General features: G+C 49.2%; 2 protein-coding genes across 3 annotated transcripts in view; both read right to left on the bottom strand.

The window, feature by feature from the left end:
* The window catches only part of TBC1D10A (TBC1 domain family member 10A), a 37,227-nt gene extending 33,762 nt beyond the window's left edge, over positions 1–3,465 (bottom strand). The window contains exons 1-2 of one of the 2 annotated variants that reach the window (XM_067700272.1): positions 2,298–3,465; positions 1,806–1,907 (exon numbers count right to left, since the gene is read on the bottom strand). In XM_067700272.1, coding sequence (XP_067556373.1) covers positions 1,806–1,822 — 17 coding nt within the window. In that variant the 5' untranslated portion in view covers positions 1,823–1,907; positions 2,298–3,465. Of the gene's footprint in view, positions 1–1,805 lie in introns of both variants that reach the window. The other variant, XM_067700271.1, reaches the window with a different exon arrangement.
* A 144-nt stretch (positions 3,466–3,609) lies between these two features.
* SF3A1 (splicing factor 3a subunit 1) lies at positions 3,610–23,584 on the bottom strand. Its single transcript, XM_067700268.1, has 16 exons — positions 23,442–23,584; positions 20,588–20,709; positions 15,281–15,488; positions 13,850–14,107; positions 11,698–11,772; positions 10,854–11,004; positions 10,292–10,485; positions 9,193–9,310; positions 8,742–8,927; positions 7,897–8,018; positions 7,550–7,795; positions 6,784–6,991; positions 6,145–6,299; positions 5,034–5,135; positions 4,849–4,920; positions 3,610–4,109 (listed from the first exon to the last, which is right to left on the bottom strand). Exons 1-16 carry the CDS (start codon positions 23,502–23,504, stop codon positions 4,008–4,010), a joined length of 2,382 nt encoding a protein of 793 aa, XP_067556369.1. The 5' UTR covers positions 23,505–23,584; the 3' UTR covers positions 3,610–4,007.
* Between the last annotated feature and the right edge of the window lie 11 nt (positions 23,585–23,595).

The following is a 23,595-nucleotide window of genomic DNA, read 5'->3' as shown; positions in this document are numbered from 1 at the left end:
AGCTGGTGCCCAGGAACCTATGAAAAGTAGGCAAACTATAAAGCTTCTTTATCCCTACACTGAAGATAACAGTTAAGAATCTCTTGGTAAGTGGCAGAGAACACAACTCAAATGGGTTTAACCCAAAACTGCACTTAGTGGGTCCCAGAGCTTAAAAACATTCACAGGTACATAAGCTTCAGGAGCAGTTTGATCCAGAGACTGTCACCAAGGATATTAGCCTTGTTTTCCCTTTTTCTTTTCCTGTGGTTGCTTTATCCTCAAGCTACAGCCCCTCATGGCAGCAGCTCCAGGTTCACATGCTTCCTCCATACATACATACAATGGATGACTCTTCTGGTAGCTTCTGCTCCATGGTGGGAGGCTGCATTCCTTCACTCCATACGAGGACACATGCCTATCCCTAATCTAATCATCCCCACAGCTCAGGGCTAGGGAACACAGACTTGCTTAACTGAACTTAGCTTAAGGCAACAGTAGTACCTTCTTGTAATATGATAAAGAACAGGAGTGTAACTTGTCCTGCTTCGAGATTGTATGACTCAGGGTACCTAGAATTACTTACATGTATTTTTAAAATAAAACAATTACATATAGTTAAGATCAAATCCCCAAATCAGTTAAAAATCTGAACTTTAAGAACTTACATTTCACTTTAATTTCTAAAAAGTAACTTTTAAGAATCTTAAATACTAACTCATGTACTTTTTATTATTTTTAAATAAATTTATTTATTTTTGGCTGCATCAGGTCTTCATTGCTGAACACGGGCTTTCTCTAGTTGCAGTGAGCGGGGGCTACTCTTCGTTGTGGTGAGTGAGCTTCTCATTGCGGAGTACAGGTTCTAGGCGTACGGGCTTCAGTAGTTGTGGCACGTGGCCTCAGTAGTTGTGGCTCATGCGCTCTAGAACGCAGGCTCACTAGTTGTGGTGCACGGGCTTAGCTGTTCCGCAGCACATGGGATCTTTGCAGACCAGGGCTCAAACCCGTGTCCCCTGCACTGGCAGGCGGATTCTTAACCACTGCGCCACTAGGGAAGCCCCTCATACATTTTTAAACATGAGCTATATTGTACTTTTTTACCTTTTTGATTTTTGCATTATAAGGATAAATGAAATATTATCTGTAAAGATTGCTATAATTACAGTATATCACATATTTCAAGTATCCTAATATAACTTTTGTACACATTCTCTTAATACAATATGTAATTTTAAAACGTGAAATGGGTCTAATCATTAGTAGCCTCCTCTGGGCTACATGGTAATAAGTGCTCATTTCAAGCAGCTGGTGGAACTGAAAGTGAAATTTCTTAATGTCTACTCCTCCTAGAGCCCTCTTCATGCAAGTCTTTAAAATTACAGTGAGCCTGAAAGCACCAAGACATGCCCGGTTTTCCCAGCAATCTCACAACAGGAGCATTTCTCCCCATTTCACAGTCTGGTCTGGCAAAGTGGTGAGGACAGTGTGGTCACCAGGAATAGAAGAGCTGCTCTGGCCTTCCAGAGCCCTCACTGGACTTGGGTATCCACCTTATCTAAAAAAATGGGCCAGATAATCCTCAGAGGAATGCAATGAGAATCAGAAAAACTGTGCAAGCAAGGCGATGCCTACACGCTGCGGGTTCTAAACAAGAAGTGCAGAGCACTGGGCTGCACGCTGGGCCTGCAGCCACTGACGATTGCAAAGCTGGTTTGGTCAATGGGTCTTCTGCAACTGAGTGAGCCAGGACAGATGTTCATTCAGGAACTCCAGGAAGCTGAGATTGGGCCCCAGAGAGCAGCTCAAAGGACCCATTCACTCACATTCCACCCAGCAGCATTCCTGGCCTCCAGTCGCAGCCTCAGTCATGGAAGGCCGGTGAGATCTGCCAACCTGTGAAGGAGAGATTGGCCCCAGAGCCAATCCTAGGAAGAAAGAAGAGCTTGGAGTACGGGACTCCCCCAGCTCTACTGACCCCTTTCCCTCTTGGAACAAGACCCAGGGGGTGTTCAGGGGATTTCTGGTGTTAGCCGGGGAAAAGCAACCAGCAGTGGACTCACTTCAGGCACCCAAACCTTGGAGCTTCAGGAAGCCAAATTTCAGCCCTGGCCCCTAGGGGAAACTTCTAGCTACCAGGCGGGAAGCAAATGTCAGAGTGAGGAATAACATCCCACTGACCAAGTTTAAAATGTGAGCAGTTTGTAAAGGAGCCACATAACTGGCACTGCAGAAGGGCCACTTGAGCCCTAGGTCTAGAGTTGGAAGCTTTGAGCTTGGTGAGGGGGTGGAGGGAATGGTGACTAGAATACTGTTACCTTGGGAATGGCTTCACCCCTCTGAGCCTGGGAGATGACTGCACAGGATGAAATGGAAGGACTGCAAAGAAAAGGCACTAGGAAGTCTCAGGAGATAAACACATGAGATCTTCAGAATGAAATCAACTTTAGGTTTAAAACCAGGAAATGGTTATCAACAGGCTCTCACCTTCCTCCCTGTGAACACCCACCCACAGCAGCACCTACTCCCTGTGACAGCACAACTCCAAAAATAACAGCCTGTGTCTGGCCCTTACTAGGGGGCAAGGACTGACAAGTGTTTTGCACACATTCTCCTTTTATCTTCTTACTGTGTGACAGTGGGCATGTGATTCAGAATCTCTGTGCCTCAGTTTACTCAAGTGTAAAACAGGAACACCCACGTCAGGATTACATGAGTTAGGGAGTTCCCTGGTGGCCTAGTGGTTAGGATTTCAGGCTTTCACTGCCATGGCCTGGGTTTAATCCCTGGTCAGGGAACTGAGCTCCTGTAAGCCACATAGTGCAACCAAAAAAAATTTTAAAAATTTACATGAGTTAAAATTGATAAAGTGCTTAAAACAATAAGGAGTAGTTGGCTAAATTTTATAAAGTTCTTAAAATAGTTCATGGCCTTGGCACAATGAAGTATTTTTAAAATAAACACATTTTTTAAAAAAACCCTCATCATAGGGCTTCCCTGGTGGCGCAGTGGTTGAGAGTCCGCCTGCCGACACAGGGGACACGGGTTCATGCCCCAGTCTGGGAAGATCCCACATGCCGCGGAGCGGCTGGGCCCGTGAGCCATGGCCGCTGAGCCTGCGCGTCTGGAGCCTGTGCTCCGCAGCGGGAGAGGCCACAACAGTGAGAGGCCCGTGTAGAGCAAAAAAAAAGAAACAAACAAACAAACAAAAAACCTCATCATATACTTGTGCTCACTCAGGATAAGCAATCTGCCCAAGGTCACTTATCAGATGATGATGAGTGATCCCTGGCCTGCAGGAAACTGCCACCCTCTAGTCTCATCTGCATGCTGCCCACTGACCTAGGAACTACATCCCATCTGTGTTCTTTTGTGGTCCTGGCATGTGGAAGGCATGTTATATGTATTAGTCTGTTATAGGTACAGGGCTATGCCTTTGGGGGATCCATGTGTTTCAAAAAGGCAATAAAAATATATCGAAGAAAGAGTCATAGAAGACTTGATGGCAGCAAGAATGTAGTTAAAAGCCCAGCATTCCTCAGAGCAGAAGAGGAGCCACAAGGCACTGTGCCATGCTCCTAGGTCTGGGCAGGGCACAGGTGGCCAGGAGACAAGTCTCATGACATTAACTTCACGAGAAGGGTCGGAGAGGTTTATTAGCTCATGGCAAGATACAAAATGATTAATGATAACAACCATATTCTACCAGCCAAGTGTCACTTGGCACTATGATAACATCCTATAGGACATCCCTGGTTTCACTTTCCCTAATGGGCTACCTGAAGAAATGACCCCTCAAATCAAGACCCAAACACAAAGGGATTCCAGGGGCCACTGGGGAGGAGAATGCCTGAGAAAGCCCTCTCTGATCAATGTGGGGAGGGAAACTCTGCAGGACAATTTGGATTTCCAAACTTAGTAAGAGGGAAACAAATGTGCAAGGCAGGGTCTCCTGGGTCTGGGACAGGGGTAGGGGACAGGAGAGGCAAAACGGCAGTAGTTGGGACCTGAGAGCAGGTCTCTCTCTTCTACTTCTTCCTCCCGCCTCTCTCCTTGAGCGCCAGGTGGATGATGGCACCGTTAGCCATGTTATAGTAAGCCAGCGAGTTGGAATCCTTGATGAAAATGCCCTAGAAAACAGATGTAGTGCCTCAGCCCAGGGCAATCTGGCCTTGAACTCAGAGAGCAGCCTCACAAGTCCCAACACTCTGAACTTGGCAAATACAAGGGCTTGAAGGAAGGTGGGGTGGGAAAGGGAGTGGCACAGGGCAGGAATGAAGGTCTCTGCTTCCTCCCAGAATGCTTTGCTTTTCCTTCCTTCCGACCAAGCCATGCTGTCAAGACCCCAAAAATCTGGCCCTGACCAACCCCATGGAATTTTGACTCTCAAATCATAAGACCTTTAGAGATCAACTAGTTCAACAGCCTCACTTTACAGAGGAGGAAACTGAGGCCCAGAATGGGGATTTGTCTAAGTCCAAAAAGGGAGAACACAGCAGTCCTCTGTGACCTGGCAGGCACCAAGGTGAGCTGGACTATCACCTTTGTGTCCAAGCACAAAGCCAGGCTACCTGAGACCACACTGACTGGGATGGCTCTACCACTGGGACAGAAACCTACCAGAGCACTCCGAAGTCTGGTCCCCAGATATCACTGAGGCATTCAAACCCCATACAAGACTGTGCTGTGACCCCGCCAGAGCCTCACCCTGTCAGACTAACCTGTCCCAGCACCCCCCACCAGCATCATCACTTCCAGGATGGACTCAAATGACCACACCCAGGTGTCTCCCCCCTCCTCTGATTCCACAAGGGATTTATTAGCTTCTCGGACAACAGAGGGGGCAAGGACTACAGACACCCAACTCACCTCATACTGCAGCTTCTGTTTCCCTGCCGGCATGCCCGTGGCTTCGTGAATCTTCACCTTGATGACAGAGACCTATGGGACCGAGGAGAGGTCAGTCACCTCTTGCTAAGGTCAGCTGCAGGAAGCTTCCCCCTGACTCTTTGGTTCCCCTGTACCTGATACCACTTGGGGAGAGCAACTCATACCTGGTCTGTGAGTGGGAGGGTGAAGACCAGCACCTGTCCGTTCAGCTTCCATTCCGTCTTATCCTGCATGTTGGGCACCTGGACTTTGATGGACACTGGACCCTGCAAAACAGGAGGTGGCCATTATGCCTGGGGAGGCCTGAGTCAATCAGCAACTATGCTCTCCTATTCCTGGGCCAGTCGAGACAATGTCACCTGTCCATCAGGGCTCCTGGACTCTGGCCTGTTTCACTACTGACACCACTTGTGACACAGAACAAATCACTCCCCCTTTTCAAGAATTGGTTTCCCTTCTTTAGAAAAATCCCTGCCTACTGGTAAGGCTGGAGCTGAAGAAGAGACATGAAAGTGCTCTGCAAGCCTCAAGAAGTACCACAGGAGAAAAGAATATGAATTGCGAGGTCAGAAGACCTGGGTTCCCAACTCAGCTTCCCTGCTAACTAGGTCTCTCTGAGCCTCAACGCCATGTCTGTAAAGCCGTTGATCACAACTGCTGGATGGTGATGTTGTGAGCATTCAACAGACCAAGTACCTGTAAAATGTGTGGCTCTGCCCCAACACTTGAGTAGGTACTCAAGAAATGGAAACTACCATCAAAAAGGAAAAAAGAAAAAAGCTTTGGTCAAATGCACTGGGCGGGGCAGAACATTTCTGCCTCCTCACTGGAGCTTCCCCAGGCACCAGCAGTGCCAAGATTCCCAGCTCTTATTTCTAGTACCCCCACAGGATCCCCACAACACACCACCTTCTAAGGGCTGGACCTGGAGGCAAAGGCCACAAAGAAATTAAGAATCGCACCCAGGATTCCCTCCAGTGTCCAGAACCCCTTTCACACCTGAGTCCTACTGCCTGTGCAGCTGGGTCTCCCTGCTGGCCTCTGCGACAGCTCACACCAGGGGGACTACTGACAGCTGTCTGTTCTGGCTGCTGACCCCCCCATCTAGTGTGTGCTCAGAAGTTTCACGGGCCTCCAATGGCTGGCCCAGGTCCCAGAAGCCAAAACCATGGAAGAATAGGGTGGGCCAGGGAGCGTGTGACTGGAGCAGGACTGGACAACACCCTCGCCCCATCTAGACACTCCAGGCTGTGGGCAGCACTCTGAGATGCATACCTTGTTTCTGCGTAGAAACTCCTCTTCTGGCATGAGGCTGTCCTCAGTCTTCAGTTTCTTGGAGGCAGGCTCATCTTCCATGGGAGGTGGTGGGTGGACAGGCGGCATAGGGGCTGGAGCTGGGACGGGTGCCACAGGTGGTGCTGGCACGAAAGCTGCAAGAACAGGAATAAGCAGCCACGTGAGTGGGAGGAAGGGCCCAGGACTCAGGGCTGGTGAGAGTGAAAAGGTGATTGCAAAGGTTTCCCATTTCTCCCAGTCAGAGGTGTGAAGGACCACTCCTTACTGAATCTGGCAGCCAGTAAGTTACCTGGCAGGGGGACCTGGGAGACTGCCCAGATTGGGTAGCAGGAAACTGAAGGAAGGGCAGGACCGATGGATGGAACAGGTGGCAGCCAACAGCAAGCATCATCAGGCCTCTGTGCCTGTCCAGGCTGACCCCTCTGGGTGCACAGACCCCAGCTCTGCCATATCAGCCTATCTCCCCCAGGAGCCGTAAGTTCCTGGCTCCCAGCTCAGGGATCTCTCACATGGTGAACTCAAGGCTCTCCTTTGGGCTAGACCACCAGCTGGAACAGCTGGCAATACCATCAGCCACTGCTCTGCTCAGGGCTTGGCCTGTAGTCCTGACCCACTGACCTGTCGGCACAATCATGGGTGGTGGGCGGGGTGCCATGATAGGAGGGGCCGAGGGAGGCATGGGCACCACGTTGATCCTGGGCGCATGGATGATCGGTGGCATGGGGGCGATCACCGAACCGGGAGGCAGTCGGACCACTGATGCCATCGGGGGCCGGGGCATGACGGGTACTGCAGACACAACTGTGGTACGGACGGGAGGTGGCATCTGTGGGGGTGAAGACCCACAGGTCACAGGATGCCAAGGCTGCACTCTAAGGGCACACACAGCTGGCAACTCGCCACCTGCAGCTTTGAGGATGGGGCTGGATAGCTTCGACTCAGCCCCCTGGGGCTGTGAGTGCAGCCTCACACTGGGCCCTGACAGGAACTATGCTGAGAGAGGCCCAGGGCAACCCTCTTTCCACTTGGGACTCAACCAGCTGCTCTTGGCAAACACTGAGAGAGCCACTGAAGACACTGACCTCCATTTAGCCCCCTGGAGTCAGGCCAGCAGTCCTCCAAGACCCATTAAGCCCTCCAGCCCATCCCTGACCCAAGCCTACTTCTCACATTTGCCACTCGCCTCCCTCCCTGTTCCAAGCCTCCCACACAGATAGAAGATCAGGCTGGAGGTTCCCACTCCTAACTAAAGGGTTCTTTTTCTCTCGACTTGACCCACTCAACACTTGGGCCCACTGTGAGATAGCTGCCCTTCTCAGCCTGCAATGTCTAACCCCAAGAACCCAGCTCTGAAAGACCAGTCACAGGGTGGCTGCTGGCTAACCGCAGGTGGCCGGGGCACCGAGGTAATGGGTGGGGCTGAGCTGGGGATGTTGGTGGCTGAAGACGGAGGTGGTGGCTGCTGGGGGATTTCATTGGGCTTGCTGGGGCCAATCTTCTCTTTGGTATCATCTTCTGGCACCAAGCCCTTAGCCTTGTGGATGGCCTCGATCTGCTCCTGGAGGGTGATGTTGGCCTGGGCAGCCTGCTGGGTCCGGGCCATGCTGCCGGAATGGCCATCCCAGGTCACCTGCATGGGAAAGCAAAGCCACAGCTTGTCAGGGCTCCTGGAACTGAGCCCAAGTGTGAGTCTGACGGCAGGGAAGGCACTAAGAGTCATCCGAGCTGCACCTTTTCCTCTGGCTTCTGGATCTCCTCCTCGCCAATCTTCTTACCAATGGCCGTTTCCTCTACACCAAAGATGTCGGTACGCCGCTCAGCCAGCTGTTTCAAGCTGCTCTCAATATCCAGACCTGGATATAGTCACAGAACGGAGGCAGGGGACAGAAAGGGAAACTAAACCAGATGCCCTTCTGACAACACAGCAGCTCTACTGGTGCAGGGTGGAGGCTGTTCTCATGGGACAAGGCTATCTGTGGGTCCCAATGCAGCACGCCTGTCCTCTGAGCCTAGGGAAGGCTGCCCAATGAGCACTAAGCCTGTAAACCAGGGCTTGTCCAACCCCTTGACTTACAAAAGGCAACTGAGAAGACAGGGTCACATGAGTGGCATGGCAAGTAGCAGAGTCAGGAATAAAAGCCTGGTCTCCTGCCTCCGGGACAGTTTCCTCCCTCCGTATCATGCTGCTTCTCACACACAGTCAAGGCACCGTGTCTCATTTCAAGGTGCTCAGTGTACTCCAGCCATCAGAGCCTTCATTCTAAGACAGCCCTGAGAGTGAGCACCTCTCCCAGCTGTAGTGAGATCTTGCACTAGGATGTCAATGGACACATGCTATCCACATCAGGTGCCTGCCTTTGGAAGAATCCCTATGAAGAGTTCTTCTAGAAAACAGGAAGTTATTTTGTAGTGTCATAAGCTACATCTATCCTCAAAAGCTTTTATTGACCTCAGTTGTTACCTTCTATGTTTGATTAAAGCATAAAGTTGATCAGAGATTCCCCATGGGCCAAAGTGAGATGGGGCTGAGTCAAAGAAGGGGTGTGGACAGAGTGGGAGATGCCCCCCAACCTCACCTGGTGCGTACACCTCATCATCACTCTGCTTCTCACGAAGGGAGCGATCTCGCTGCTCCAGCCAACGGGGGTCAAGAAGCCCAATGCGCATGTGTTCCTGCATTTTGCTGGCAGGGATCTTCTCCCCAGTTATGGGGGACACGAGATATTCATCTGGAGCAGGGGCTGGAGGCAGGGGCTTGGAAGCTAAAAAGCAAAAGAGATCCTTGAGTGAGAATACTGGGTGGCAGCCCAGGTTAAAAGGGTGCTATTTCATTCGTGCAATATCCATTCAGTGCCACGCTGCACCTGGCACTATGCATTGCACCAGAGCACCAGAGATGACGAAGTCCCATTCCCCATTGTGAGGCCTATGACAGAGAAGCTATCAATGCCTTTATGACAAGCCACCTCGAGCCCTCCTAAAAATGGACAGGTCTGAGGAACATGAGGGCAGAAGAGCAGAACCAACCTTTTGGGTCATAGTCCTTCCGGACAATGACCTGGTCTGGAGTTGGGGGCAGAGGCGGTGGCATGGGTGTCTCTGGAGGTGGGGGCACTTTCTGCCCTTCTTCTTCATCATCTGAACCCTGAAAAGCAAAGTAGTGGCAGGACTCAGAGAGGGGCTGAGAAGACACCTCCCTGCAGCTGAGCCCTGGTGGCTCTCAGGGTGGCAAAGAGCCTAGGCCCCTGCCAGTCAGCATCCATGTGCTAAGCCTCCCAGGGCAGCCGAGGCCAGCCGGCAGCTGGCCAAGCTGCTTCCTCACAGCATGAATGGGAGTGCTGGGGGCTGTGGTGCTAACACTCTGCCCAGGCATTTCCAGCAGCTGGCACCAGGCAGTCACAGGAGGCCAAGGGCACTTAACGTGCTAGAGAGGGGTGCGGGGAACAAGTCAGCGTTCAATGGTAGCTGCTCAAGAAGCAATGCTGGGAGGGAGAGAAAACGTCAATTCCCAGACACATGCATCTTTATTCTCAGGCTGCACACAAATTCTTTCCGAGAGGAGGAAAGCAGTTTGGCTCTGCAGACTCTATGCCTGTTTGGAGGGCCTGCCTCGATGGGGGTAGACAAGGCCAAAAGCCACTTAAGCAAAGCTCTGGAGGACTTCCCTGGCGGTCCAGTGGTTAGGACTCCGTGCTTCCACTGCAGGGGGCATGGGTTCAATCCCTGGTCGGGGAACTAGGATCCCACGAGCCACATGGTATGCGCCCCAACCCAGAAAAAAAGAAAAGCTCTGGAAACTGCTGATCATTTGGGCCTCAGCGCAAAAGCGTCAAAGTACATGGTATAGAGGTTTCCCTAACTGAGAGCCAGCCTGGGGTCGGCAGTGAGCAAGGCCCCTGGGCAAAGGAGGAAGGTCACAGAACACGGCCAGCACAGCTTTCAGATCCTTGCCTATGAATGAATCTTTGTTGCCTGAGCTGGAAAGAGGCTCTGTGCTGCCTGGGCTTGGGCAGCTACTCAGGCAGGACTCCTTCTTCAGGAACCCACACTCCCTTTCAAGATTCACAAGGGAGCTGGACTTCTCTGGAGGAGAGCACCCCCATCTCCCTGGGCTCCAGGAGCATACCTCATCCATGTCTTGCACTTGGGTGTCCTGGTCCAGCTGGGACGGAGGCTCCTCCGCCTTCTCCTGTTTCTCGTCCTCCTCATCAGACTCGACCTCCATCTCAACCTCCTCACTCTCCCCAAACTTCTCGTAGCGCTCCTGAATGAGGATTCGGGCCCCCAGCTCCTCTGGGGTGGTGGGGGGAGGGAAGTTCCCTGGCAAAGGGTGAGCCAGAGTCAAAGGCAGGGTTCACACAGACGCTCCTCATCAAAGGCCCATCTATCTGCTCTCTCTACACTGTTAGCTCTCTGAGGGCTGGGACTGTCTGATTTCTCTCCTATCTCCAGAGGCCCACCCGTTGGGCCATTATTGTCAGGCACGATAATATTTGTTCAATTGGGTTTAACTGGGGCAATGGGGTAGAAGTGAAGTCTTCCAGAAGCAGAAAAGAAACAGATACCCATAGAACCCTCTGAGGGATTCTGCTGCTCCCTGGGGACAGCTGGAAGAGATCTCCCAGGATGGCTCCAAGCTCCTGGCTCCCCTAACTGGAGTCACAGACCTACCTTCCTCATAGACCTACCTTGCTCATTGGGTTGGAAGTCCACTGTTTCCACCACCACAAAATCATGCCAGTCAATCTGAGCATAGGCCACCCGTTCCTTTTCCTTCTCCTCCTCTTCCTTCTTCCTCTCACGCTCCTGAAACTTGGCCCACTCCACTCGGTAACATACCTGAAGGGATGGGAAACAGCGTGGTGCTGAGCTGAATCAGGGTCTGCTCCTGAGGAGGCTATCATCTCCAAGGCCTTCACCAAAGCCAACGTCTCCTTCAGTACAGGAAGCTGATCTGCCCATAAAGGGGAACTTCCTGGGGCAGACTATGGTATTTGTATCTGGTTTCAGCCAGGCCCAGAGTTTGGACAGGATGAAAATATGAAATACCACAGAGACCTTCTGTCTGGGTAGCTGTTTGTTATAACCTCAAAGTTTTCTGCTTGAGTTGGCGAGTGGCTAGCAAACTCCCTCCCAGAAGTTTGCATGACAACCAAGTGCCCACAAAAGCAGCAGCAGTCTGAAAGCCTGCAAAACAGAAGTCACCCAGAACAGCCAGCACCAATATGCCCTCTCTCTTCGACTCTGAAAACCTGGGACTTCAAAAGGCAGTTGTCACCAGAGAACTCGTTCAAAAGCTGGCTTCTAGCAACAGAAGAAAAGAAGAGACTGAAGTAGACAGTAGAGCAGAAAGTTGGAGAGCAGAGAATCCAGGTTTCTTGGTCTTTGTAGACTCAAGGCCTTTCCTCCCACCACGACTGTGCCTGGACCATAACAAGGTACTGGTTCGGAGACTACTTCCAAACACACAACAGAACCTACACAATGTAACGTTAGTGCCGTCAGTAACTGGTTATAAGAAATTTAGTTTACCTGGTCCAAAACTTCCCGGGGATTCTCTGCCTCTTTCTTGAGTTTGGTAAATAAGCCTTTGGGTGGAATCAAGATCTGAAACACATAAGATTTAAAGCAACTATCAGTGCAGCACAACACGGGACAAAGAAGTGGCCTTCCTGGGCCTGTGGAAAGGCACAGGAGAAAGGAAAGCATGGGATGCTGGGATCCAATCTCAGCTCCACTTGCCTGTGCAACTTTGGGCAAGTTACTCAACCTCTGTAACTTGGTTTTCTTCTACAAAATGGTGACACTGCCACTTAAAGTTGGCATCATCAACTTAAAAGGTTGCCAAGGGTAGCAGGAAAGTATGCAAAACCACCACCAGATGGCTGAGCATACAGTCAGCATGTGATGACTGCTCTCAGGGGGCGGATCTGCCCTTTACCCTTCTGCACATGCCAACAGGCCCCCTGATGACTTTATTGAAGACTACAGCCCACAGGCTCCACCTCCCTAGACTTCTATCCCCTGCTTTCTGTTTACCATTTTCTCCATAGTATTTATCACCATCCGACATACACTTACGTTGCACTTGCTTATTGCCCCTTCACTAGACCAGTCTCCACAAAGACAGGGGTTTCCCTGTCTTCGGCTCACTGCTACCTATCCAGCACCTAGAACAGTGTCTGACACTCAAAGCATATTTGCTGAGAACAAATGCTGGCTTTGTTTAAAACAGTCAGTCTTTCCAACTGCCCCAAGCGTATCCACTCTCACTGGAAAAGCAGCTCAGCCCCTCTCCATCCTCTCTGTCCTTCTTCCTCAGGAATTGATCTGCTCCTAGAGTTCCCAGGCCTAGAGACACACCGGTGCCCTCAGATTAGAGTAATGAATGTCAATACCCAAATTCTGAGGGAGAAGGAATAAGAAAGTTAACAGAATAAAAAGGAATCTGCGGACCTTTAACTCTGGAAGCAGTCCACTGAGAGAAATTAACCCAGGGCTCACTTAAAATTGACACTGTGTAGTTACAATAACCCTTGGGTCTTATGACTTGAATGACTGTTATTTCAGCTACTCTCCTAGCTTCTGGACTTCCTAAACACAAACATTTTTGTCATTCTTTCTAGTTACATACTTAACGTGAATGAAGTTAGAGAAAGTCATTACATAACCTTTCAAGTCAGATCTTTAACATATTGTTTCTAGATATCAAAAACAGATGTGCAAACCATGCCACTAAAAAGGAAAGACAACCTCCATTATGTGTGTAGCAAGAAAAATGTTCCACAGGCATATCTATACCAGTGTACTTTTTAATAAATTAGCGATCTGATTATTTTAAATACCAGTATTGACTTGTCTGTATTCTTGATTGCAACAACGCAGCATGATAATTAAGATCTTAGGGTCTGGAATAAAAATGTCAGCACTCAAGTCTCTGCTCTGCAACCCCCTAGCTGTGCAACCCTGGTCAAGTTAACTTCTCTGTACCTCAGTTTCCTCTTCTGTAAAATAAATATAATAACAGTGGCTACCTTATAGATTATTAGGGATTAAATGAGAAGATACTACATAATATAAGTACTCAATACTGGCTACACTTATTTATTTTAAATTGATTCCCAATGCCTATTTAAATGATACTTCTAATTCAAGGTACTTTTTAGGGTGGAAAACAACAGAGGTTTCAGAGTCAAATGTTGGTTAAATCTCTGCAGCTACTTACTAGCTGAGAGACCACAAGTAAGTACTTCACCTCTCTGAGCTTTCTGAAATAGGAAGGAAAACACTTACCTTATGGATTCTTGTGAGGATAAAATTAGGTAATAATAGGAGGCAACTATTAAGAGCTTGCTTCTTCTCAAGCCCTACTGAGGCAACTGAAATTTAATTTAAATGTACATAAAAGCAACTAGCATCACTTGGCCTTATCACGCAGCAGGCACTCACCTAATGAGTTATCAATCACGCGTTTCCTTTCTCTTTAGAAACAGCAGTCTACATTGCATTTACTAGGAAAACTGAATAGAAATCAAGATTTTATACTGAACTGGGATATTTAACATCTGCTTGGGGGCCCCACACAGGAGCGGGGTCCTTGCAGACAGTGAGTGGATAGAGTGCTGATGGTAAGATGCCTTCCTTCCCTGGGCCCAGCACCCCGGAGCCCGCCCTGCCCAGGCACCTTGGTATACTGTTCCACCAGCTTCGTGAAGTAGTTGAAAAGGCTGTGTTGCGGGCGAAGGAAGTCAAATTGGTAGTTGCGCTGCTCTTTCTGCATCAGCTGGGTCAGAAACTGGCGCCCATTCCTGGCCACAAACTGAGCCGTCAGCTTCACCACGTCCAGGTCGAAGGCTGAGATAGAGGGGGGGTCTGCAATGAACTCGAACTCGGGAGGGGGCTCTTTGGGCACGATGGTCTCTTGGATCACTTGGGCTTGAACCTAAGATGCAAAGGGAATGTGAGGCAAGAGGCACAGGGGTGGTGGGACTCCAGAGAGGTGGCGGGGACGCACCCCCGGCAGACGGCACAGACCTCTATACTTCTGCTGATCACGAACACGCCATTGGCACGTGGTGTGAGAGAATCCTAACTCACAAGGGCACCGATTTCTTGGCCAACTGTAGCCTCGACTCGCTAAATGGCTTTCTGAATGAGAACCGAGACCCTCTGTATCGCTGCTGCTGCCCTGAAACTGAGCACCAAAACTGGGTGGCAGAAGATCTAACAGGAACACAGCTTATGAAACCCCGCCCAAGGGAGAGAGAGGATGTGGTAAGCTCTACATGTGTGCAGAAGACCCCACTGGCCAGAAGACTTCCACGTTTGTTACCTCATCTGGCCACTACAGGAACCACGAAGTGGACAGAACAAGTACTGTGAATTCTTTTTATAGATGAGGAAACTGAGGTCACCTGAGGCCCTAGGAGTAGTAAATTGCAACACAAGGTCTCAGAACCTATTCCAACTTTACTTCCCACTGTAAAACAAGGGGCAACCTTTGCCACCATGGCTCAGGAGTGAAGCAAAGAGAAAGGACTAGTCCAAGTCTACACAGGAGGCAAAATGTGTGGGCCCCTCCTGTCCTCACTGACAGCCCTAATCGTCCCTAGTGCTAAGGGGGTATTAGGGCAGGCCAGAAAGAGGGGCCCTGGGAAGGTGAGACAGTAGAGAGGGATGCCCAAGAAGGGGTCCACAAGCCACACTGCAGCACTGCCCTCACGCCACGGTCAAGGAAAAGAGTAGGAACTGAGAGCATGGACTTTAGGGTCCTGACTCTGCAGCCTTGGGTAAACTGTGCTTCCCTAAGCCTCAGATTCCTCATCTGAAAAATGGTCACTTTACTGGCCTCCTCATGTAGCCGCTGTGAGGCACCAATGAGACAAGGCTCCCAAAGCACTGAGCACAGAGCGTGAAGGGCAGCATTCAGCAAATGCCAACTGTCAGCAACACTTTGCTGTGTGAGTCTCAGCATCTGCCTCTGTAAGATGGGGATAAAGACCTCAAGTTTCTCTCTGGGTGGCAGTGAGGTCTGGACAGCAGAGTTCATTATCTTCCCCTCCCTGTCCCAGCCTCCCTTAGCCCTGGGGAAGCGAAGGGAGGGGCTGGCTCCAACCTTCTGGGGCAGCTGCTGCTGGGTGGCTTGCTGCTGCTGCTGCATGACCTTGGGGATGGCAGCCGAGGGCTCCTGGGCTTTCCCCTCCTTGAACTCGCTGACCTTGTGGCGGTAGTAGGCATGGTAAGGGTCATTGGGGTTCAGGAAGTTGAACTTGGGGTTGTTGATCTCGTTCTGTCGTATCCTAGCTTCAAATTCAGGTCCGTTTCTAGAAAAAGGAAAAAAGAGAAGCACTAATACCACAACCCTTGCAGCTGCTCAGACCAGAACACTGCCCATGCAAGCCCCATTCTTGCCACCACCCATCACTCAAACTAGCCCATCCCTCAACACAGCAGAGGTCCTCTTCGAGACTCCTGGCATCAGCGGCCAGTGCCCCCTGCCTCCTTCGGCCTGCGCAGGCCTCCTCTACCACAGGGTCTCCAGACCTCCATCATTCCTGCAGCTCCTCTGCCAGTCTTGCCATTTCCAAAACCATCTGGACTATTTCTTTTTTCTTTTAATAAAATTTATTTACTTTAAAAAATGTACCTGGAAAAAAAAAAAAAATGTACCTGGGCTTCCCTGGTAGCGCAGTGGTTGAGAGTCCGCCCGCCAATGCAGGGGACATGGGTTCGTGCCCCAGTCCGGGAGGATCCCACATGCTGTGGAGCGGCTAGGACCGTGAGCCATGGCCACTGAGCCTGCGCGTCCGGAGCCTGTGCTCCGCAATGGGAGAGGCCGCAGCAGTGAGAGGCCCGCGTACCGCAAAAAAAAAAAAAAAAAAAAAAAAAAAAATGTACCTAAGAAGGCACAGGAATTCCCTGGGGTCCAGTGGTTAGGACTCCGTGCTCTCACTGCTGAGGGCCTGGGTTCAATCCCTGGTTGGGGAACTAAAATCCCACAAGCCGTGGCACAGCTGAGGCGGGGTGGGAAGGCATGTATTACTACTTCAGATAAAAATCATTATGGCTGGGCTTCCCTGGTGGCGCAGTGGTTGAGAGTCCGCCTGCCAAAGCAGGGGACAGGGGTTCTTGCCCCGGTCCGGGAAGATCCCACATGCCGCAGAGTGGCTGGGCCCGTGAGCCATGGCTGTTGAGCCTGCGCGTCCGGAGCCTGTGCTCCGCAACGGGAGAGGCCACAGCAGTGAGAGGCCCGCGTACCGCAAAAAAAAAAAAAAAAAAAATCATTATGGCTTTACTAACAAAAGGCAGTCATAAAATTCAATACAATGAAAACAAAGTAACATGGTTAAAGTTTACCTGAAGTTTGCTGAGACTGAGGCCAGTTCTCTTAGTTAAAAATGGGATGACTGAGTGCTGGGGAGGTATTAAAAGATATGCTAGCACCAAACTGAGACTTTGTCCTTTGGGTAACAAGAAAAAAAAAATATGAAAATTTAATGGGATTTAATGCCTTGTCCAAATATTGGCTAAAATCACCTCATTTACTACTGGGTGAGGCTCATATAGGAAACACTGTTCTCCAAGGACCACATCTGTGCTGCTGCGTAAGGTGCATTCAGATGACAGGGGAGTGGTGAGAACGGCAGGGAGGTCCCCATCTCTCTCTGTATCTGGAATAGTTTCCCACATACACCCTATGTCCCCAATTTGTATGCATTTTTAAAAAAAATAATTTATTTTTTATTTTTGGTTGCATTGGGTCTTCGTTGCTACACACGGGCTTTCTCTAGTTGTGGCGAGTGGGGGCTACTCTTCATCGTGGCTCGCGGGTTTCTCATTGCAGTGGCTTCTCATGTTGCGGAGCACGGGCTCTAGGAGCACGGGCTTCAGTAGCTGTGGGTTGCGGGCTCTAGAGCGCAGGCTCAGTAGTTGTGGCGCACGGGCTTAGTTGCTCCGCGGCATGTGGAATCTTCCCAGACCAGGGCACAAACCCGTGTCCCCTGCATTGGCAGGCAGATTCTTAACCACTGCGCCACCAGGGAAGTCCCCCAATTTGTATGCCTTTAAACACTCAGAATGAAAAATGTCTCTCTCATGATGTGTAGGAAACGCTTATTTTTTTTAAAGAATCCCAACAGTAATATTTCAAGGTGTCACACATCCACAACATCTGTGGAAATGCACTAACCTTAAAGACACAAGATGTGGACACATTCAAGTTTTGGGTTCACTACTGACTCACCAAGTTACCAAACTTCTCTTTGACTCAATCTCCCATGTGTAAAATATGGCAAAAACCACCTTCTCTCTCTACTTTGAAATTCAGAGAAAATCGAATTAGTTAATGAGATGCCAAAGTCTTTTTGAATCATACAGTGGCCTGCAAATGCCACGGACTGTTACTCCTATGAAGGCTAGAAGGGGCTGTCCTATAAAGATGAGAGATGATCTGGGGGACTTCCATCACTCCTTTGACCAGAGCCCTGCACTCAGAGGTGCCCCAAATACACCAAGGGACAGCTCCAGAGGCTGGTGGCACCTGGGTCACTCCATTTTCATACCCTGGCCCTGTCAGTTGAAGACAGGGCAGGAGACAGGGTGCAGGTGACGCTGTGCCCCAGTTTAGCCACCATGGCAGTGGTCATCAGCACCCTGGCTAGCTCCTCCACAAGTTCTGGTCACACTCTGCAGCGTGACTAACACCATGAGGTCTGGATGTGACAATGCATTAGTCCAGCTGAAACCCCATGCCTGAGGAAGAAGCATTCTTCCACCCCCTTAAATAATGCAAGCCACACAAGGACGAGGGTAAATGTGCATTTAAATATGGCTAAACTAGGCCACCATACAAAGGGCTGCTAGAAAAGGGGGCTCTGGTTGTCTCCTCTACCACCGCCTCCTAAGCCATAACCTCACATCTGGGAACAATCTGAAATATAATACGAGAACGCAGGCATGTTCATTCCAAGCTACTCTGTTGCTTTAAATTAGCTTAATGTTAATTTTAGAATTATATTCTCTAAAACAAGGAATAGATTTCAGCAGAAAAAGACATGATTCTGACTCAACCTAGCTGGTGGGACTTTTTAAGAGTAATTTCCCTTAGTTTCTTGACAGTAAAATACAGGGAAGAGAAGACCAAACCTAGAGAGAAAAAACTCCTTTTAGAAAACCACACTGGGTTGGTGATTTTTTACTCTATGCTCAATCAATCAATACATGTGAACCCAACAGAAGTAAAGCAGAGGGTCCTGCATGTCTGTTTTTAACCCAGAGTGAGATGCTGCTCTGTCCCTTCACGGCAACGTAAACAAAAGCAAGTCCACAGATTTCAGAAATGCCTATAAGGCAATCATCATAGTCAAAAATAGATCTAGAGATGTGGACATATAGATTTATTAAGGGAAGTTGGAGATATTCTTATTTTTGGGGCTGGCACAAAATTATTGGAAAGCTACTTGGCAAAATAAGAAATATTTAAAAATGCTCTTTTAGCCAGTAATGTGCCACACAGAATTTTCTTCTAGGAAAACAATCTAAAAGGGAAAGAAAATGCTCAGAGACTTCCCCATAGCTTCATTTGCCAAACTGAAATGTTGGAAACAACTTCAAAGGAAAATACAGAGGAGTCAGCCAAGTCAAGGAAGGCCCATCACCTTAACATGGTGCATCCTTTCCAGAGAGGACCACGCAGCACCAGGAGACCATGGAGCAACACAGGAAAATGCTCACAACACAGTGCAAATGGAAAAAGCAGGATATGAAAGTATCTCTACTAGTATTACAAGAATCTAAAAAAGGATGCCAAGGGCCAGAAGGAAACAGGAAAAAGTGAAAACAGCTAGTAGAAGCTATTCTGGTCGTGAGACTGTGGTGATTCTTCCTCTTAGTCTTTTCCTATTTATTGTTTTAAATAGGAAAACATATCAGGAGGTGGACTTCCCTGGTGGCGCAGTGGTTAAGAATCCGCCCGCCAAAGCAGGGGACACAGGTTTGAGCCCCAGTCTGGGAAGATTCCACATATTGCGGAGCACCTAAGCCCACACACCACAAATACTGAGCCTGTGCTCTAGAGTCCTCGAGCCACAACTACTGAGCCCATGTGCCACAACTGCTGAAGCCCACATGCCTAGAGCCCGTGCTCTGCCACAAGAGAAGCCACCACAATGAGAAGCCCGTGCACCGCAACAAAGAGTAGCCCCTGCTCGCCGCAACTAGAGAAAGCCTGCACGCAGCAACGAAGACCCAATGCAGCCAAAAGTAAATTAATTAAAAAAAAAAAAAAATCAGGGGACAAGGGGAAGAATAAGCGTTGCTATGAAATATTAAACTTATAAACACAACACCTGCTGCCCTAAATCTGACATGGCCTAATAATGTTCAATCAAGCACAGAGCTGTTTTAACCCAATATCCAGGTTGGTCAAAGCTGTTGAAATGTGAAAGGTTCACCCGCATGTAGTCTGACACAGTGAAAGACATCAACCAGAGTAACCTCTTTCTATGTTTCATTTTAAAAAGAGGTTGAGAAAGGAAGGACCCATCTGTTAAATGATGTATCGTGATGGGGATGCTGCCTCAGGGTCAAGGTGTGGCTCCCTGGAGAGCATATGCCCTGACTGAGGGCAGCAGTCTGCTCAAGGCCAGCTACTGCTTCCACGCAAGGAGCCGTCCAATTCATCAAGAGAAGCCAGAAATCCAGATTTACTGTGCAATCTCATTTTTAAACAGTGACAACTAATTCAAAAGTTAAAAAATTATATATTGTTGAGAATGAACAAAAAGATCTGTAGGCTGGATGCGGCCTGCTGGCTGCCAAAGGAATACTTGAAATGCCCTAAACTAGGGGATGGTTGACCTTTGGAGTCAAGTGGCCATCAAGAAGATTCCATCTGAGGAAGTGTAATGGGGAGGAACAAGAGTAAATCAAGCGGATTTTCATGCCATCTGAGGTAACAGCTACATGATGTACCCGAACTGCACTCAGTCCCCTCACCCCTGCCTCACAACAATTCTAGGTGTTATTTTATTCTGTTTTGCAGATGGGTCAAAGGAAATGCAGTCCTTGCACAATGAGAATCATCAACTCCCTTTTGTCTTCCTAAGGCCTGCAGCTCAGATACAGACACACATTATCCATGACAAAGCAGCGTTCCAGGTATTTCCTCAGGCTCGGTTTGGAAGCACAGGTTCTTGGTGACTCTGGAGCTGGGTGTGCCTTGTACTCTGCCACCACCATACCATGTTAGCGATGCCAGTCCTGCCCACTGCCTACCTCACACCATGCTGTGGTTTTAGATAAGCTGACAGGCCTAAGCCAACAATACCACTCTAAAAACCCAAGTGTTACCCTTGTGCAAATTCAGGAGCTCTTGATGCTAAAATCTACCCGTGACCCACACGAGCAGGAGTAGCTATGTTACCTGGCCACGAAGCTGGCAGTCTTGTCAACGATATTCCTGACCTCTGGAGGAGGGTAAATAATACCCACCACTGGCTTGGAAGGGGTAGAATCCTCCTTTGAAGATGCTTCCTCTTCTGTGGGCTGTGAAAACAGGAAAAGGAAGGTCTTAAAGTTCCTGGCTTGGTGCCAGATGCCCACCATTAAACTCCTCTAGGATATTATTGAGAATACAGGCTCTCCCGCCCAATTCATCGAGACTTTCCTTGAGTCAGGAACCTCTGCTCCAGAAGAGCCACTCTCTCAACTGCTCTGTGCTTGCATGGGACTTCCCCAGGGAACCAATGAAAAGAGCAGCCTCTCTGGCTCCCCTCCAGCTAGAGCATCTCTGTGACACTGGGAATTTGCATTTTTACCAAGTGTCCATGTGATTCAGATGGAGGGGGGAAATCTAACCACGTTCTGAGAAACCACATTCCCGAATCCAGAAGGCCATGCCTGTATCCCCACCCTTGGATGTGCCTGATACGGGATATGTAAGAATTGTCTGCTGAATAAAGAAATGGGAAACTCCTTGCTGGCCACTTCTTCTGCCTTGAATGCCCTTTCCCTCTGCATCCATTCCGTAGTCTAAACCATCACTTAATGTTCAAATGTTTCGTGAAACTCCACTGGAATACTCAACATTAACTGCCCCATAAATTCCAATATTCTTTCCTCACCAGCTTCTTCCCCTTAGTAAACAAAGGTTCAAGTCTCTCATTTTGGAGAAACAAAGTTTCTCCTCTGTCCTCATGCTCCTTTCTGCTACTGCCTTCTCCCCGCCTTCCTCTGGTAGCTAAACAGCCTGAGTTCTCTCAGCCTTGCCGTTCCCACTTGCTCAGCTCCCATTTGATCCCCCTTCATTTCAAGTGCTCATGCCAAAGTCAAAAATGACGGCCTACAGCCAGCTACATCAGTTATCTGGCCGTGTGACCAGTGACCGCTCCTTCACAAAACTCTCAACTCCCAGGTCCCGTTCTCACCTGTATTTCCTTCTTGCTCACCATTCCATCCAAGTTTCTCTCCTGGCTCCTGTTTCACCTCCTGCCCTATAGTGTTAGGGGGTCCCCAAAATTCTGTTCTTGGTTCTCTTCACACTATACACACTGTCCTCAGTCAGGCACTTACAAAACGTCCTCCACTTCCCCTAGCACCTATAGGCTGAACCATTCTACCCCCGTCAACGTCCCACATCACTCTTATGTGCCACAAAGCTTTAGATCCAGCAGTTCTGGGCACTTTCATCTCTAACCGCTTTCCTCATGAACGGCCAACCATGCCTCCAGTCATCCCGGGCAGAAACGTGGGTCTCTTCTCCCTTCCTCAGCCTACACATTCAATGATAAGAACATTTATCAAACATAGAGTAGGTTCCATATACTTTCCTAAGCACTTTAAGCACATTAAATCTATAACCCTTACAGAGCTCTAAGAGATTAAGTACTCTTATTATTATACTATTGTCTTGTCATTTTACAGATGGACAAACTGAGGAATGGAGACCTTAACTGGCCCAATGGCAGAACCAGGATTCGAATGCATCACTTTGGAGGGAGAGCCTGCACCACAGCCCTTTTGTGATCTGAGCTTGCCCATCCCCTCTGTCCCATGCCCCAGCCACAATCTAGGCCAGGCTCTCAACATCTTTTGAATAACATGACTAACCTGTCCTCCTAGCAATTCTCCCCATCACTGTTTACCTGAATTTCTGAAACACAAATATGTCACTATCCGGCTTACATCCCTTCCTTTTCTCCCAATAGCCTGCTACGAAAACTTCAAATCCCCAGAAATACACCTCTTAACCACCACTTTCCCAACCCTATGCTTTAACCTTCTTTACTCTTGACAAGAGGCACCATCTGATTCCCACCTTGGTATCTTGGCACTTATCTGGTATTACCTTGGTTATTTTTCCCCAAGATACTGGGAAAATGCCAGGGATACATAGGTATTTGCAGTGGTCAGCATACAGGATGTGCTCAATAAAGTTTTTCTAAATGAATAAAGAATGGTATTTCCCTTCCCAATCACCTATCTGGTGAACTACTGATTCATTCTTCTAAACGCAATTTACCTTTCACGCCGGTGGGCTTCACCTACCTTAATCTCCCCTATATCCCACCAAAGCAATGTTGATTAGAATTCCTGTCTCCTTTGTACTTGATACTTATATCACACTGCAATTACTGACCCACGTCTTTCCTCCTTAGCTGACTGAGATCTTTTGAAGGGCTGGCTGAAACTGTATCATTTATGGTAACCGAGGCAATAAACATTTATTGAGTATTCACTTATATCTGTCTCCCCACTAGTGTGTGAGCTCCCTAAATAAAGCAGGAACTGCGCTTCATTCATTCCGTCAGAGCCTGGCACAGTGTCTGGCTTAGAGTAAGCACTACACAGATGCTGAGAATTAACGTTCCAAGATGCACCGTGCAGGCTGGGAAATTAGGGACTCCTGGGCAAAGACTGGGGGCCGGTGGGCCCAATTAACACAGAAGACCGGTGGATGCGCTGGATCAGTGCTTCTCAAATTTTAATGAATCAACTTGGGAGCCTGTTAAAATGCAGATTCTGATTTAAAAGGTCTAGGGTGGAAACTCAGAATTTCTAATAAACTCCCAGGTGATGCTAGCCGGTCCGCGGACCACACTTTGAGAACTCCTGTTCTAACACGCCTGCTTCGCTACCAGAAGATAGGCGGGAAGCGCGCTGCCTCCTGGGACCTGGAGTCCCTCCAAGCCCTCGCAAATCGCCGTTTCTTCCTGCACGAGTAAAGAGGGCCCGCGCCCGAGGGGAGGGCCCAGGTCGAGGTGCGGGGGTCGTGGTACCTGTTTGGGCTCGGTGGCCGCGGGCGGCGGCGGGGGCACCGCCTGCACGGGTCCGGCCGGCATGACTGCGATGCTCAGGGCTGCCAGTCCGCCTCTGTATAGGTGAACGGTGTGGCGTCAAAGCGGCTTCCCCGCTCCAACAGTACAACAAGCT

The sequence above is a fragment of the Pseudorca crassidens genome, chromosome 12 (assembly GCF_039906515.1).
Source record: "Pseudorca crassidens isolate mPseCra1 chromosome 12, mPseCra1.hap1, whole genome shotgun sequence".
NCBI lineage: Eukaryota > Metazoa > Chordata > Mammalia > Artiodactyla > Delphinidae > Pseudorca > Pseudorca crassidens.
Note: the sequence above shows the minus strand (reverse complement) of the source record. Positions and strands in the feature narration are given on the sequence as shown.

Excerpts from the sequence above, each read along its gene's own strand:
- SF3A1 (XM_067700268.1), bottom strand. The coding sequence starts at position 23,504 with ATGCCGGCCGGACCCGTGCAGGCGGTGCCCCCGCCGCCGCCCGCGGCC. Across the intron at positions 11,005-11,697 it reads CCCGGGAAGTTTTGGACCAG|GTATGTTACCGAGTGGAGTG; the intron begins GTAAACTAAATT and ends CCATCCCTTCAG. Across the intron at positions 4,110-4,848 it reads AACAGAAGCTGCAGTATGAG|GGCATTTTCATCAAGGATTC; the intron begins GTGAGTTGGGTG and ends TCTGTTTTCTAG.